The sequence below is a fragment of the Mustela erminea genome, chromosome 14, assembly GCF_009829155.1.
Source record: "Mustela erminea isolate mMusErm1 chromosome 14, mMusErm1.Pri, whole genome shotgun sequence".
Taxonomy (NCBI): Eukaryota; Metazoa; Chordata; class Mammalia; order Carnivora; family Mustelidae; genus Mustela; species Mustela erminea.
The window spans coordinates 11978616-11994040 of record NC_045627.1 but is presented as its reverse complement, the minus strand read 5'-3'; the positions used below and the strand labels follow the sequence as shown (position 1 = coordinate 11994040).

The window sequence follows — 15425 nt, the reverse complement described above, 5'->3', positions numbered from 1 at the left end:
ACTTTAAAATGAATAAAATCACAAATTTTATTTTATGTATGTTTTACCATAATAAAAAAGTAATTTAAAAAATAGCACATGTGTGAATGCTTGATTCTCTGTGGGACTTATTTTATCACAATTAAAGAATCACAAACTGTGTTTTATGAAAACAAACTGTGTAGAACGGAATGAGGTCATTGCTTATAAAACCAGGCCTTGTTCAATGGTCATAAAATTTACTGAAGCAGAACTGAGGCTGCTGGTTCTCATTGTCCATACTCCGGTTGCTTTACAACCTTGTGCTCACACCTTCATGTTCGGTTTGTTAGTTTTCTGCCTGGGAATATTCTGATTTTCTCAATGCCTTTATTTCTTTGGTTCTTATTTTATGTGTCCAGTTTTGTCTTATCATGCATGATTCTTTTTTTTTTTTCTTAAATCCATGATTTGGACAATCAGAGGTTTTAGTTTCTACTATGATCAAAGAATTTTTGACATTTTGAAGGTTTTGTTGATCTTCTTCATTTTTCTATATATTTCTGGCTTCTACTAGAATACCTCTCATCATATTTGACTCTTTGGATTAATTTATAATTCTGAAAATATACAAATATAATCTGAAAATAAACATACCCCCAAATAATACAAATGCATCTCAAGATTATTATTTTGTATTGAGCTATGTAATTGTATATATGAATTATTATTATGCTACAAACATTGGTCCTATAATATGTGTGTGTGGAGATGTACAGATAGATTTATTTTTCCTGTCTTTAGTTTTTTTTTTCTTTTCTAGCCTCACTGAGGTATAAATGACAAAGGAAAACAAAATATATTTTAAAGTGTACAACGTGATGATTGGATTTATGTATATATTGTGAAATGATTAACAATCACGTTAACTATCACATCTGGTACCTCACATAATTTGTGTGTGTATATGTGTGTGTGAAAATACTTAAGATTTATAGACAGATTCTTTCTTATACTCTTTTGCTGCATTGTGGTTCAATGTTGAATGTCATTTCATCTCAACCATCAGAATTTGTCCTTGTTTTTAAGAATTTACATTCTTAAATATAAAATTAAATATAAAAATAAAAATCTTCTTATTGTATCTGAAGTATCACCTTTTTTTCTTTTTGAGGATCAGAGGAAGAAGGAAGGAGAGAATCTTTTTTTAAAAAAAATTTTGAAAGATTTTTATTTATTCATTTGATAGATGGAGATCACAAGTAGGCAGAGAGGCAGGCAGAGAGAGAGGAAGGGAAGCAGCCTCCCTGCCGAGCAGAGAGCCCGACGTGGGGCTCAATCCTAGACCCTGAGATCATGACCTGAGCCAAAGGCAGAGGCTTAACCCACTGAGCCACCCAGGTGCCCCAAGGAGGGAGAAAATCTTAAGCAGGCTCCATGCCCAGTGCAGCGCTCGTCATGGGACTCAAACTCAAAACCCTGAGCTCATGACCCGAGCTGAAATCAGGAGTTGCATGCTTAACTGACTGAGCCACCCAGGGGCCCCTGAATTAGCACTTATTCTTAATGACTTGTTAAGCTTTTATTTCTTCATTTTTTATGATATAATTGTACTGAAATTGCAACAAAGTCTAAGCTCATTCGCTTACTACCCAAAAGGCCAGTAAGTTAAGAGGCAAGATGTTAGGACAAGGAAAATGACTCTCTTTTTTTAAGGAGAACCAAGGAAATGATGGACTATTGTCCCGAAGAACCATCTCTCCAGGCACAAGATGTGAGCTCCTTTCATGTTAGGAGGAGGGGGAATGGGGGTTGAAATCAAAAGGTGCCTGACATCCGTAGACATTGGGGAAGGAGGAGTAACTTCTTTTCCCTTGATCAGTTGATCTTTGTGTACAGGAATCCGTTCAGGTCGTTCCTGTAACTCTTAAACATGGCATGGTCATTTCTGTATATACTTCCTTATCTCCTTCAGTCAGGTTGGTTTTGGGTAAAAACAGATTTTTTTTTCTTTTCAAATCTCAACTGTAAGCAAAATTCCTTCAATGATTAACATGCCTATGTACAGGGCTAAGCAGAAGTTTCTAAGCTGTAGGTTATGGCAGCAAAGAAAATAGTGTCAGACATGCTAAGTTTATCCCTGTTACAAAATAGAGCAAGCTGTATATAATCCCCTTAAATGCTTCAATATCTTTAAAAAACTATTTAGAGCAGAATGGGTTATTTGTCTTTTATTTACAGGAGAATTACTTTAGAAACCTCATGCCTTAGGATAATCTTAAATAAAAATATTTATTCAATAATGTTTTATATTCGAACAACTGGATATTTGATACCTTTTTTGTTCTTAACAATTTGACTTTGACTAAACTTCAGCTATTATTTGATTAGCAATACTATGGAGGAGATAGAAAAAAAGACAGGATAAGTGGCCAAGATTGGGGTGGGGTACAGAATTAAAACATCTTAAACAACATATTCCAGATATAGAAGAGGTTAGGAACTTACAGTCATCTGCTATGAATTTGAGTAGCTAAATTTACATTACACAACCTAATGGCCATTGCTGTGGAGCAATCTGTAGGTTCACAGAGCTTTTGTTCACCAAAGTAGGACATAGTCCATATGCTAGAAAGGAGCTCATATTTACATTGTGCCTATGCCATGTAAAGCGTATTTCTTAATTTACCTTTCAAAAACAATTCTGCTATGTAGGTATCACATTTCTATTTTACAGGTATTGCACTGGGCCCAGAAGTGTTAACATACTCTGTGTTTCAATCAGCAAATGGTGGTGGAGACGAGAGCCCAATGCTCACATGTGCTACCCCAGGAAACCTTTCCATCTGTGGACACCCTCCATCTCTGTTTACAGATCATGGAGCATTAACCAAGTGAGTAAATTTTTGGTATAGAGAAAAGTGAGTACTAGAACCCTGTTATGACACAACCAATTATTATATTCTGTTGAGATATAATCATAAAGAAATCTGTTTCTCGATATGCCTTTAAATCCTACATTTAACACAACTTTCATAGAAGGGTTCTATTATATTTGACCATGTAATGAAATGCTTACATCTTTGATTATCAATTTATTAGTCTAAAAAAAATTAAGATTATTTTTTTAGATCTTTTTAGGTTTATCACAAAATTTAGAGGAAGGATGAAAGATTTACCTTATACCTTTACCCCCACATGGATATGTCCCCAGCATCACTCCCCAGAGGGGTACATTTATTGCCAAGGATGAACTTACACTGACCTATCATAACCACTGAGTGCACAGCTTACTTTAGTGTTCACTCTTGGTGTATAGCCTATGGTTTGGAAAAATGTATAGGGTCCCATACATTATACAGAGTATTTTCACTGCCCTAAAAAGCCTCTGTGGGGGCACCTGGGGTGGCTCAGTGGGTTAAGCCGCTGCCTTGGGCTCAGGTCATGATCTCAGGGTCCTGGCATCAAGCCCTGCATCAGGCTTTCTGCTCAGCAGGGAGCCTGCTTCCTCCTCTCTCTCTGCCTGCCTCTCTGTCTACTTGTGATCTCTCTCTGTCAAATAAATAAATAAAACCTTTAAAACAAACAAACAAACAAATAAATAAATAAAAAGCCTCTGTGTTCTGCCTATACAGCTCTCTCTCTCTCTCATCCCTGGCAAACACCGATCTTTTCGCTGTCTCCATAGTTTTGCTTTTTCTAGAATGCCGTACAGTTGGAACCTTCAACATCTTTTTAAAAACAAATATATTCCGTTCTTCACACTGATCTTTCTCTCTTTTTCTGCAATATTTTCAGTCAAATAAATACTCTAAGGCCTTTGCTCACTGATGTTTTATTCCCAAAGCCAGCTCACTATGTGTTTTATGAAAGTGAGTCATAATAATCTTAAAGTTTTGGGTGAAGATGGAAGATTTCACACTGCCTGTGTGAGTATCCTTCTCACTTCTTCGCCCTCCCCTCCATGTTGAGTTAAGCATCAGGCTTCACTTGACAGGTTCTCTGACAGTTTCTTTGGCGTAGAGAACTGAGTCTATTTGGAAATTCTTGAAGTGCTTCTTGAAAAAGATAAACTGAAATCTACCTACCATCCCAATAGGTCTGGGAATATACACACTTGCTACTTACATATGTTTTAAACAGTGTCTTCAAAAATCAGAACATTGTATTTGCATTTTGGGACTTCCATTATAAATTTTAACAGGAAGATATAGTTTTAATACAGTAGCACATGCTTGCTGTTTTGAATCTTATTTGCATCCCAGAAATGCAGTGAACTGTTTACGATAGTCCCTCCTGAAATTTTGAGACCAGGTAACTTCAAAGTACCTATAAGTTTCCAGGTTGGGAAAAACAGATTAAAAAACAAAGTGCAGGTGAACCCTACTGGTTTGCTTTCTGCTTTGCGTTAAGACTGTTTTCAGTGATGATTCATATATTACTTGAAGGCAACGTGTTTGCATCAGTGACTTGACGTGCAGTAAGCCCTTGAAATTATAGGGAAAAAAAAAAGAAATTGCTTATTTCCAGCTATTATTGTTAAACCATTACTAATCTGATTTCATGTGGCGGGGTTGAGAGAGGAAGCCAAAGGAAGATGAATGGAGGGTAAAATGAGTGGAAGAGTGGAATTAAGGTCATCGACATAAATGTGTTACAGCATTTAAAATAGCACATCCATAGTGTGTGTGTATATAATTACTGCATATATTTATGTTGATGCTGTTGCTTTGATCTGAAACTATCTTTAGAGGAGTGTAGATATTTTCATCCAGAAACTCTTTGATAACGTGTTCCAGTCCTTCTCTAAAGTGCTTCTTCCTCAGTTACCTCCAAGTAGACAGATGTCTTCAGAGGACGCTGTACAGTACCACATTGTAGCCAGTTGCTAAATATATCCTTTAACATTTTTATCATATTCTGGATGAAATCTGGGAATTCAGGACGTCTGAACAGACATTCAAGGATCTCCTTTCCCCAACTGTCAACTGTACCAGAGGCACTGAATTACTATAATTATTTATTCTCACCATACAGATTACAAGGAACAATGTAATCTGCTCCTTGAACTATTGACCCTACATCAATTTTCTAAACTAACAGCACACAAGACATAGCAGCATTGTTGTAAAATAAGACCTTCAGGGAATAGACATACTTATCATTGTGCTCTGTTCTTAAAGACTGCAAGATGTGATTTTGAGATTTATTTAGGAGTCCATTCCTTAGGAGATACTTGGATACAATGATAAAATCCTCTTCCCAAATGGCTCATAGAACTCGAGATATCTTTACTCATTGCGTGTGATGTGTTATAGAGGAATAATGGGGTCGGAACCCTATTATCATTTAATAAATAGATGGGAAAACACCTTTGCAAGGTCACCCAGACAGTGTAAAAATAGTATCTTTTATTTCTCCACTTACAACTTTCGCCTTTTTGTCATTTGTCAGTGTCAAATGACACTGATATGGTTAATATGTCTATTTATTCATGTTTATATGCCAAGAATAATTCTAAATCCCCAAATTAAAAAATAAAAAAAACACCAACTCTGATTTTTGATTGAAGATTTAAAAAGAGTGACCTCATCATTTTCACAGAAAATACTGGCAGCTAATATATAATTTTGTCTCAATTCCTCTCACGTTTGAATAATTGGTACAGAACAATAAAAGAAAACATCACCCTTGAGAGCCATTGATATTTTGCACTCAGCTAATATCGTGAAAGCATCTTAATTATATACAAAATCCTCTCAATCAGGAGCTTGCACTTGAAAAGAAATACATAGTCAACTGTTTCTGTGTTTATGAACCAGGGCAACCATAGGCTTATCTCTGTGTGGCATTGGAGTTTTCACACATGATACAATTGCACATTTCTTTTATCTTCATAATTATTCTCTGATTCTTTATTGACAGACTTGAAGGTTTTACACATAGGGATCCTGAGAAATGCTGAGTGGCTTATCTAAGGTGGCAGGGGTACTCTCAATGCCGTGGAGAGGGCTGCTGAAATTTGGTGTTGCTTACGTATGAGTCTGGGGGAAGTGTCCTATGAATGAAATAACGAATGTGGAAGGGCTTTGGAAAATGGAAAGTTCTGTACAATTTTCTCTTTTTTATCTTTTTCTCTCCCCTTTCTTTATGAGTAATACATATGGATTCCATCGCAATGACAAGCGATGACCTCGTAAAGAAGGGTAGGATACCATTTCCTGCTTGGTATCAGGGTGAATCAGGGTTGTTGAATGTAGGGGAGATGACCTGGGGAGGGGGTACTCCAGCTCCCCCTTCCCTGGGTGTGACTGGTGTGAAGCTACAAAGCCTATCTCTGCTGGATGGCCAAGGAGCAGCCAGTGAACAAAGCCAGCAACCACATGGCAGGAAAATCAACTTCCTCTTCTTGGGCGTCCTACAGCAGGTCTGTGGGTAGCCGGAGAAGGCTGTTTTAATGCGGACTGTGAAGTCCTCCTGTGTGGAGAAAGCTCTCTCTGTGAACAGAACAGCAGCCCAATCCAGCAGACGCTTCTTCAGAGGGTGGGAATTAGGTGGAAATGCACCTTCTTTCTAACTTTTCAGTAACATTTACTCATACCTATTTTTATTTTGCTTTGCATTTGTCCATTGAGAATTAGTTTTACCAGAAGATATTGTAGAAGGTAGCCTTATATCTTTTGAATAACTATAAATACTGGATGTCTGAAGCAGTTCCCTCTTTCATAGTAGGAGAAATTCTCTTGACCTTGCAATCAAAAGAGCTCCTTTATTTTTTGTTTGAGCTGCCAAGTAACAAGTGTGATTGTGGAAGATAACTTTGAGGAGGAGTAGAGTCTAATAACTAAAAAAAAAAAAAAAAACAACAACCACCACCTACAATTTTCAATATACTCTATATTACTTCCATTTCCCCCCAATCGAGTTAGCATACTCTTAGCTTCACAGGCATTTGTGTATGTCTCAGCTTTATAATAATAATAATAATAAATAGATAATGCTTTTATAGCGCTTGCTTGCTACTGCATGCCAAGTCCTTAGCCAAGCATCATATATAGAGGGCGTCACTTAACTCAATAGTTCCTGAGGTGAATATTGTAATTATCAAGCCCCTTTTACAGAGTGGGAGACTAAAGCACAGACAGTTTTAGTAATTTGCCCAAGGTCACCCAGTTAACAACTTCAGAGTCAGAACTGGAAGCCAACGAAAGACCAGGAAGCCCTGGTCTTACCCTCTGTGGTATGCTGCTTTTACTGCCTTGGAGAACTTCCATTCTGACAACACATGGACTAGGGATTTTGAAAGCTAAACACTTTAAGAGAGTTACAATGTAATGTGATCATCAACTCAGTATGGAGCAGATTAAATTTCAATGAGAAAAAGATATTTGACCATTATGTTCATTCTGTAAGCCTTTTTTTCCACGTTGTCAAATGATACTGTATTTTCATTATCATTGTTCCACTTTCATGCAATATATACCTCTACTATGAAAGATTTGAGACAAACAATAAAATCAACCCAAATGCAGTCACAGTAACGTGGAGATCACTGCATAAATCAGTTCTTTTTTAAAATTTTTTGAAAAAATTTTAAAAGATTTTATTTATTTATTTGACAGAGAGCGAGCACAAGTAGGCAGAGCAGCAGGCAGAGAGAGAGGGGGAAGCAGGCTCTCCACTGAGCAGGGAGCCCAAGGACCCTGAGACCGTGACCTGAACCGAAGGCAGATGCTTAGCTGACTGAGTCACGCAGGTGCCCCATAAATAATTTCTTTGCAAATTTTACATATCATGACATACAAGGAAATTATATTTGTACAATTAAGTATAAATGTTTCAGCCTATTTGGAACATTTTCATAACTCATACAGTAAGTATACATATAATAAGTATACAATAAGTATACATACAATAACATTTTCATAACTTATACAAGTTGGGACAGTCTGTCCTATGTTAATACGATTTCATATACGCTGCTATACATTTTTCATCATTATTTTTAGTCTATATAGTCCTGTATCAATTATATGCCATGCTTAAATTAACATTTATTGATGACAGTTTTGATGATTTCCACTGTGTGTGTGTGTGTGTGTGTGTGTGCACACGTGCATGCAATTGTGATAGTGGGTGGGCAGATGGAGAGGGAGAGAGAGAATTTTAAGCAGGCTCCATGCCCAGCATGGAGTTTGATCTCATGACCCTGAGATCACGACCTGAGCTGAAATTAAGAGTCGTACACTTAACTGACTGAGCCACCCAGGTGCTCCCATGGTTTCCACTTTTTAAAATATGCAAACAAAGTTTCAGTGAACAACTGCAATCATAAAGAACTTAACGTTAAAATTTAAATTTAATTTTAATAAAATTAAAATCTTAGAACACATTTTCTTTAACTATATTTCCAGAGGTGATAACCCATTCAGAGTTATGAATTAGAATGTTTTTATTTGTAAGTAACAGAAATCTAAGTAAGCTGGCTTTAAGAATACAGATGATGGGTGTTCTTGGAGAACCAAAAATCCTGTTTGATTAAAGTTCCGAGTCTGGCGACCTAAGTCTATTTTTTTCTTCCCTTTCTTTCCTTCCTTCCTTTTCTTCCTTTTTTCTCTGGCAACTTTTCCTTAGTCTGGATTCCCTTGAGGTAGAAAATAGTATTCAGTAGTTCTAGATACCTCAGCATATACAACTATATCCAGAGGAACAAAAAGGCTTTATTGCTATAATTCCTTGGAAGAGAAGGAAAAAAAAAAATCTTTCCTTGAAACACCCAGCAAATGGGTCCTTTAGTCACACTGGCATGTGGCCATTCTCAGGCCAATACCTATGATCAAGGACTGGGACTAAGATGATTCTCTTGGTATAAAAGTTAGTGTTTGGTCATGACAGCACCAAAATTAAGACAGATTTTTGATTCATTCGTGTACTAACAGTGCTGTAACAAACCATCTTAAATATACGATGGCTGAGGTGTAGGTGCACCTGACTGGTAGTTAACTCTTCACTAAGAAGTGTGTCAGGAACCCACGTTTCTTCCATTCTGTGCCTCTTCCACCTTCAACATGTGGTTTCTAAGGTCACCGTGCTCACTTACCATGAGCCAGCTGACACAGGGAGGGAAGTCTGGAGAATCTAAGGACCAAGTTTATGAAGCCATATAATTTCCATTTACGTCCAGTTGGCTTGGACTCAGTAACTCAGCCCCATCAAGCAGAAAGGAGACTGGAGCAAATATTATAGCTGTGTGCCTGACAAGAAGAAGATGCAGGTTTGGTGAAGAGCATGGCAGTCTGTGCCCCACTTGGGCTAGAGAATTACTCTGGACACCTATAGCTAGGATGGTGACATCTTTCCTCAAAGCCCATAGTCTGCATGAAAATACTGATACTTTTTTCTTCTCTTGTTTCTGGTGTCCTTTTCAAGAGAAAAAAGTATCAGTATTTTCATGGCTGTCACTTACACACAGACAAATTGATCTCTCCAGATTCCATTTCTATAATTTTTAAAGCTATGTAGGCCATTCATTTTACCCCATATGGTCCTTCTGTATTTTCCCTTATAGTCCTTCTAACTACACTCTTAGTGGCATTGAATAAATGTACTATTTTTACTTCATCTAGACCAATCTTGTAGATTGTAATTCAAATATTTTTAGTAATTTAGCAAGTTAAGAAATTGTAGCTTTTTATTGTTTGAGTGCTCATTTCTTTGACTATTAGCTAAATATATATTGTTGTTCATGCCTGCTTCTGATACTAATTCTATTTTTCTTATGTACAGTGTGTTAATATTCTCTTCCACATATTAGAGTTTAGCTAAGACCCATAGTATAAACTATGTTTGGAACAAAACTTAACAATTTTCAACTGTAAATTATAATTATACTGAATATTACCCCAGCAATGCTATTTGCTAAATATATCAATCATATAAATTAACTATTTATTACGGTGATTTATTAAGGCATATTGCATTTATACCCATCTTCCCTAGATCTAAAAAAAAAGACATTTTTCTCTTTTTTTTTTTTTAAAGATTTTTTTTTTTAATTTATTTGACATGGACAGAGAGAGAGCACAATCAGGAGGAACCTCAGAGGGAGAGGAGAGGGAGAAGCAGACTCACCGCTGAGTGGGGAGCCTGATGCGGGGCTCGATCCCAGGACCCTGGGATCATGACATGAGCCGAAGGCAGAGGCTTAACCCACTGAGCCATCCGGGCACCCCAACATTTTTCTCTTTGTCCAGTGACAAATTCTTTTGGTTCTAACAAGGCATGAATTGTTAGTTATCCTCATTTATTATTTGTCCTCAGCCTTGTCCTCTTCCTTGTTTTCTTTGCCTTAGGTTAGAAAAGCTAAGACTGTCTGGCATATGGCATATGTTCCCCATATTTAACAACAGCAAAAACTGAAAACCAAAGACAGAGTTTCTTCCTAGCTCTCTGTAGCCTTCTCTCCTCCCCTGTTTTCTTCCTTCCCTTCCATGAACAGTTTGCAGGCACTCTCTTTTTGACTTAACCTCCTACTCACAGTCTACTTCAGTTTCCCTTCTTACCAAACTACACAAGGAAAGAGATCTCAATATATCGGTCACTCACTCTTGACAGCCATTCTCAGTGGAAGTGGTTTGGTCCCACACCCCTATGGTTATCATGGTCTACTTTCTGAAGCTCTAGTTTTCAAAGGCTAATGGGAAAGCCCTTTTCTTCTGCTCTGCCTTCTCTCAAGGCCCTCGTTCCTCTGTAACTACTATTTGAATGGACATGGTTCCATTCTTTCCTCGACTGTCATTTCTTCTGACTACATAGTCCCTGGGAAAACATTCCACTTTTACGGCTTTAACAACCTCTTTCTCTTTATTCTCAACTCACTCCTTTACTGATATCCTTCAGTCTCCTGGCTTTAAATATCATCTCTAAGATTCACACATTCCAGATGTATATTTCCAGCCTCTCTTGCTCCCACACACTTGTAAATTCCACACTCTTGTAAATTACATTGCCCCATGATATCTCTGTGTAGGATATCTGAGTTTTTATGATGGTTAATGCAGTCTTAAACTAAATAGGTCCAAAGCTAGATTCTTCATCTGTTTCATTCTCCAAATATGCTCCTCCTTCAGTCTTCCTCATGCAAATATAAAGCAGTCCCATCCTTAAAGCTGCTCTGAAAAAATACATGGTACTGTCCCATATTCTTCTCACTGTATCGCATTACACACCCATTCTGCTAGCAATTTCTGTTCTATTACCCTCAAAATATGTCCAGAGATTAACATCTTATCAGCTCCCTGCTATCATCCTGGGGATTAAGCCACCAATACTTTTTGCCTGGATTTTAAATGCAATACCCTTCTAATGGGTCTCTAGCACCTGCCGTTTCTGCCCTTCAGTTGATAGTGTCTTAAAGATAGTCTCTTTTAATGTCTTAAAATGATCAGTTCCTTTCCATAGAGCAAAAGCTGAGGTTTTGTTTCTTGTTTTGTTAGTACCACCAACTGCAACTGCAACTCCCACTGCTCATTCTCTTACCTGCCTTCCTTTGTTTTGCACCAGCCACAGGGTAGATGAGAAATAGTCCCACCTCAGGAGATTGTGTTCATTGCTCTGTCTGCCTGTAATGTTCTTCCTCCCATATCATTGCTCATTTCTTCCTTAGTTCCTTCAGGGATTTATTCAGACATCTCTTTCTCAGTGAGGTCTTCCCTCTCGCTAGATTGCAAAGCAAGGATATTTTATTATTTTACTATTGTATCTCTAGAGCTTAATAAAGGAACTTCCCCATAAGAACAAATGCTCAGTAAATAAGTGGTAAATGAATTGATCCTATTCACTGATTTTTCATTGGCTTCTATTCATACGCACATGTACATGTATATATGCCTATATGTGTACATATATACACACATAATATTTACACACACATACATACATATGAATATACAAAACTTACCTTTTCTATCTCATAATACCTCAAAGTGAAGATATTCTGAATTGAACTCAGTACCATTTGCCTGATATGATGCTTCTTTCATTTTTCCTATCCAATATGCCAGAAGTTGCTGTTATTGGATGAATATGTTCTGGAAATCTGCTGTATGGTATGGTGACTCTCGTTAGTAATCCTGTATTGTGTACTTGCAATTTTTTAAAAGAGTAGATCCTGAGTGTTCTCATCACACACACAAAATAACTATGCCAGTTGATGAATATGCCAATTACCTTAATTGTGGTAATCATTTCCCAATGTAGATGTATATTAAATCCTCACATTTTATACCCTAATATATACAATTTCTATTTGTCAATTATACCTCCATAAAGTTGGGGGGTGGAGAAAAAGAAAGAGGAATGAAAAAGTAGCTTTAGAATCCTGCTTTACTCCTTCCCCAGGATACCAATAACCAAGCATTGTTGACTCTACTCCAGAATATCTCTGAATTATTAGCTACCCCCTCTTCTGCCACAATTGCTGTAACTCGGGCCTTCCTTTTCTCCAGCAAATAGTAGCTTCACTTCCCATTTGCTTACATCCCTCTTCATGATGCTGGAAAGCAGTGTATGTAACAGTCTTACGAAGGGGAAGTGTCCTAAAGGAGGCTTTGCAGAAACGTCTGCATTGGAATTTTCAGAGGCAGTCGAAAAACACTGCCAGGGACCCGATTGAGTGGTACATTGGGCAGCACAAGAAACCAAAGGAAGCTCGGATCTTTCACTGTTACCAGTTTGGGGTTGGTTCTGTTTTCAGGGAACTAGCAACAAGTGATCTTTGAGTAAGTGAGGATGAAGGAAGACATTTTGTAACTTTTGTGAAATGGATAGAAGCGAGTGGACAAAACATTGATCCAGGTATTTGAGATGATAAAGGTCAGAACAAATACACAACATTGAACAAAATGTAATCGTTTCTGCCCTCAGACAGCTTATGGTTTAGTGAAAGAGACAAGTAAGGGATTGCACGTACCAGCACACGGGCAGTGATGACTAAGAGCTAAGTTGCTATGAGGATAGAAACAAAACTGGGGGCCCTGGGTGACTCAGTGGGTTAAGCCCCAGCCTTTGGCTAGGTCATGATCCCAGGATCCTGGCATCAAGCCCCGCATCTGGCTCTCTGCTCAGCAGAGATCTTGCTTCTCCCTCTGTCTCTGCCTGCTGCTCTGCTTACTTGTGCTCTCGCTCTCTCTCTCTCTGTCAAATAAATAAATAAAATATTTTAAAAAGGATAAAAAGAAACAAAAAGGGGGAACAGCCAAGAAGTGGGGCATGAATTGTATGTGGATTTTAGAAAGAGCTTCTCTGAGGAAAGTACTCAAATTTGAGCAGAACCCAGAGCATGAGGAGGAGTTAGTCAAATGAAGAGGGAAGGGAAAGGCCATTCAACATGGAAGAAATGTGTGTGAGGTCCTGGAGATACGTGAATGGAGGAAAATGAGCTCCAGAGAGCGTTGCTCTGGATGAAGTAGGAAGAGAGCCAGGGACCATGCCTGTCAGTACCTTGGAGCTCATGGTAAGAAGTTTGGAATTTGCTGTAAGTACAGCAAAATTCCATACATAAGTCACCCCTACTTAATCCCCTGGTAATCCCTCTGGTGGCTACATGGCAAATAATTTGGGTGAGGGAGAGTCAGCACTCTACAACACTCTGGGGCTTGTGCATCCCTTGTGGATATTCTGAAAATCCAAAGTCTTTTCCAAATATCTAGAGTTTCTACCTCATCGATCTCAGCTCTAATCTGTATTTCTTATCATTTCATTTCTTCTCTTTTCTTTTCTTTTCTCTTTCCTTTTCTCTCTTCTCTTCTCTTTTCAGAAATTTTATTTTGTTTATTTGAGAGAGAGAGCTAGCAAGGTGGTGGCAGGATGGGGGGTAAGCTTAGCAGACGGACAGGAAGAGGAATCCTCAAGCAGACTTCGTGTTGAGCTTGAACCTGATGGAGGGCTCATCTCAGAACCCTGAGATCACAACCTAAGCCGAAATCAAGGGTCTGAGGCTTCACCGACTAAGCCATCCGTGCACCCCAGAATCTGCATTTCTGTTAAGTGCCAGCGGATGCCACTGCTGCTGTTCAGTTTAACACATTTTGCATAGTGAAGTGATGATGGCAGCAACAGAGAAATTTTTCTGTGAAGACCTTATTTTCCTGTTTATTAAGATAAAAGCAGCCATTTTTTAATGGAACAACTTTTCAGTCAGTTCCCTAAGTGATTTGATCCTTTCTATAGTTTTATTTCTTTATTTTAAGAGATTTCTTACATGATATCCAAGGAGGAAAGACAGATTCCCTCTCTCTTAGGCAATTTCTTTTCTTTTCTTTTCTTTCTTTCTTTCTTTCTTTCTTTCTTTCTTTCTTTCTTTCTTTCTTTCTTCTTTTTTTTTTTGAGATCTCAAAGAATGCACAATGTTTTGTCTGGTTCTCATTTCATTAAAATTTGAAATTAAAACATAGCATTTATCCCCCCCCCCTTTCTTGTTATAAAAATGTTCACTTACTCAATTCCCTGCCAACATGGAGATTGTGGTTTAGGCTTTTCTTTCTTTCTTTCTTTTTTTTAAAGATGTATGTATGTATGTATGTATGTATGTATGTATGTATTTTAGAGGGAGAGAGAAAGAGCAGGATGGAGGGGCAAAGAAAGTCCTAAGCAGACTCTGTACTGAGTGCGGAGCCTGAAGCCAGATGTGGAGCTCAGTCTCATGACCCTGAGATCACAGCCCTGAGATCATGAACTGAGCTGAAACCAAGGGTCTGGCACTTAACTAACTGTGCCACGTAGGCACCCTGTGGCTTAGGCACTTTTGACAACTAAATTCAAACTCCCCATAGCAGGAGAGATGCAGTGGTTGTATAAATAAACATCCCATGTACGAAACTAATTGCACATTGTGAGAAAGTAATTGTGTTTCCTCCCAACACATGACTTTAGTACCATTATTACGTGCATATTATGCAAATGCGAACTATTTGAGAAATGTCATTTAAAAGAAGTCCCGTATTTACTTAAAATATGTTTTTGATCACTACATATGTCACCATATTAAGAAGCAGCAGTGTTGGTAGTGGGTAAGCAGCTCAGTGTGAGGATAAAATGAAAAATACGTCCATGTATACACTACCAGTGTCACGGTAACTCTATATAATTATTTTCTGTTTTCATTACTTTAACAGTTTGAGTCTATGGTTGTAATTAAGAATCTATATCTAAATTTTACCTCTTAATATTTGTTATAAGTAAAAAGCTGCTCTACAAGAAAACACTTACTACAGTTTAAAAATATTATCTTAATGATTGTTATTTAATGCTTAATTTGGCTGCTCAGCAGTATTTTTTATAAATTAGTCCAAATTAGTTGCAAACACTGATCCTCTCACTATCACAGAAAGCAGAAACTGACCTGCATCCAGGTACTCAAAAACTTTGATAATAAATATGTCTCGCATATCTTTATGTGATTCTGCTTT

At 37.7% G+C, this 15425-nt stretch overlaps 1 protein-coding gene across 1 annotated transcript in view; it reads left to right on the top strand.

The window, feature by feature from the left end:
• The window catches only part of LOC116573599, a 273878-nt gene that overhangs the window by 231939 nt on the left and 26514 nt on the right, over positions 1–15425 (top strand). The window contains exon 4 of the mRNA XM_032313763.1: positions 2696–2852. Within this exon, the coding sequence (XP_032169654.1) occupies positions 2696–2852 (157 nt within the window). The remainder of the gene's footprint in view (positions 1–2695; positions 2853–15425) is intronic.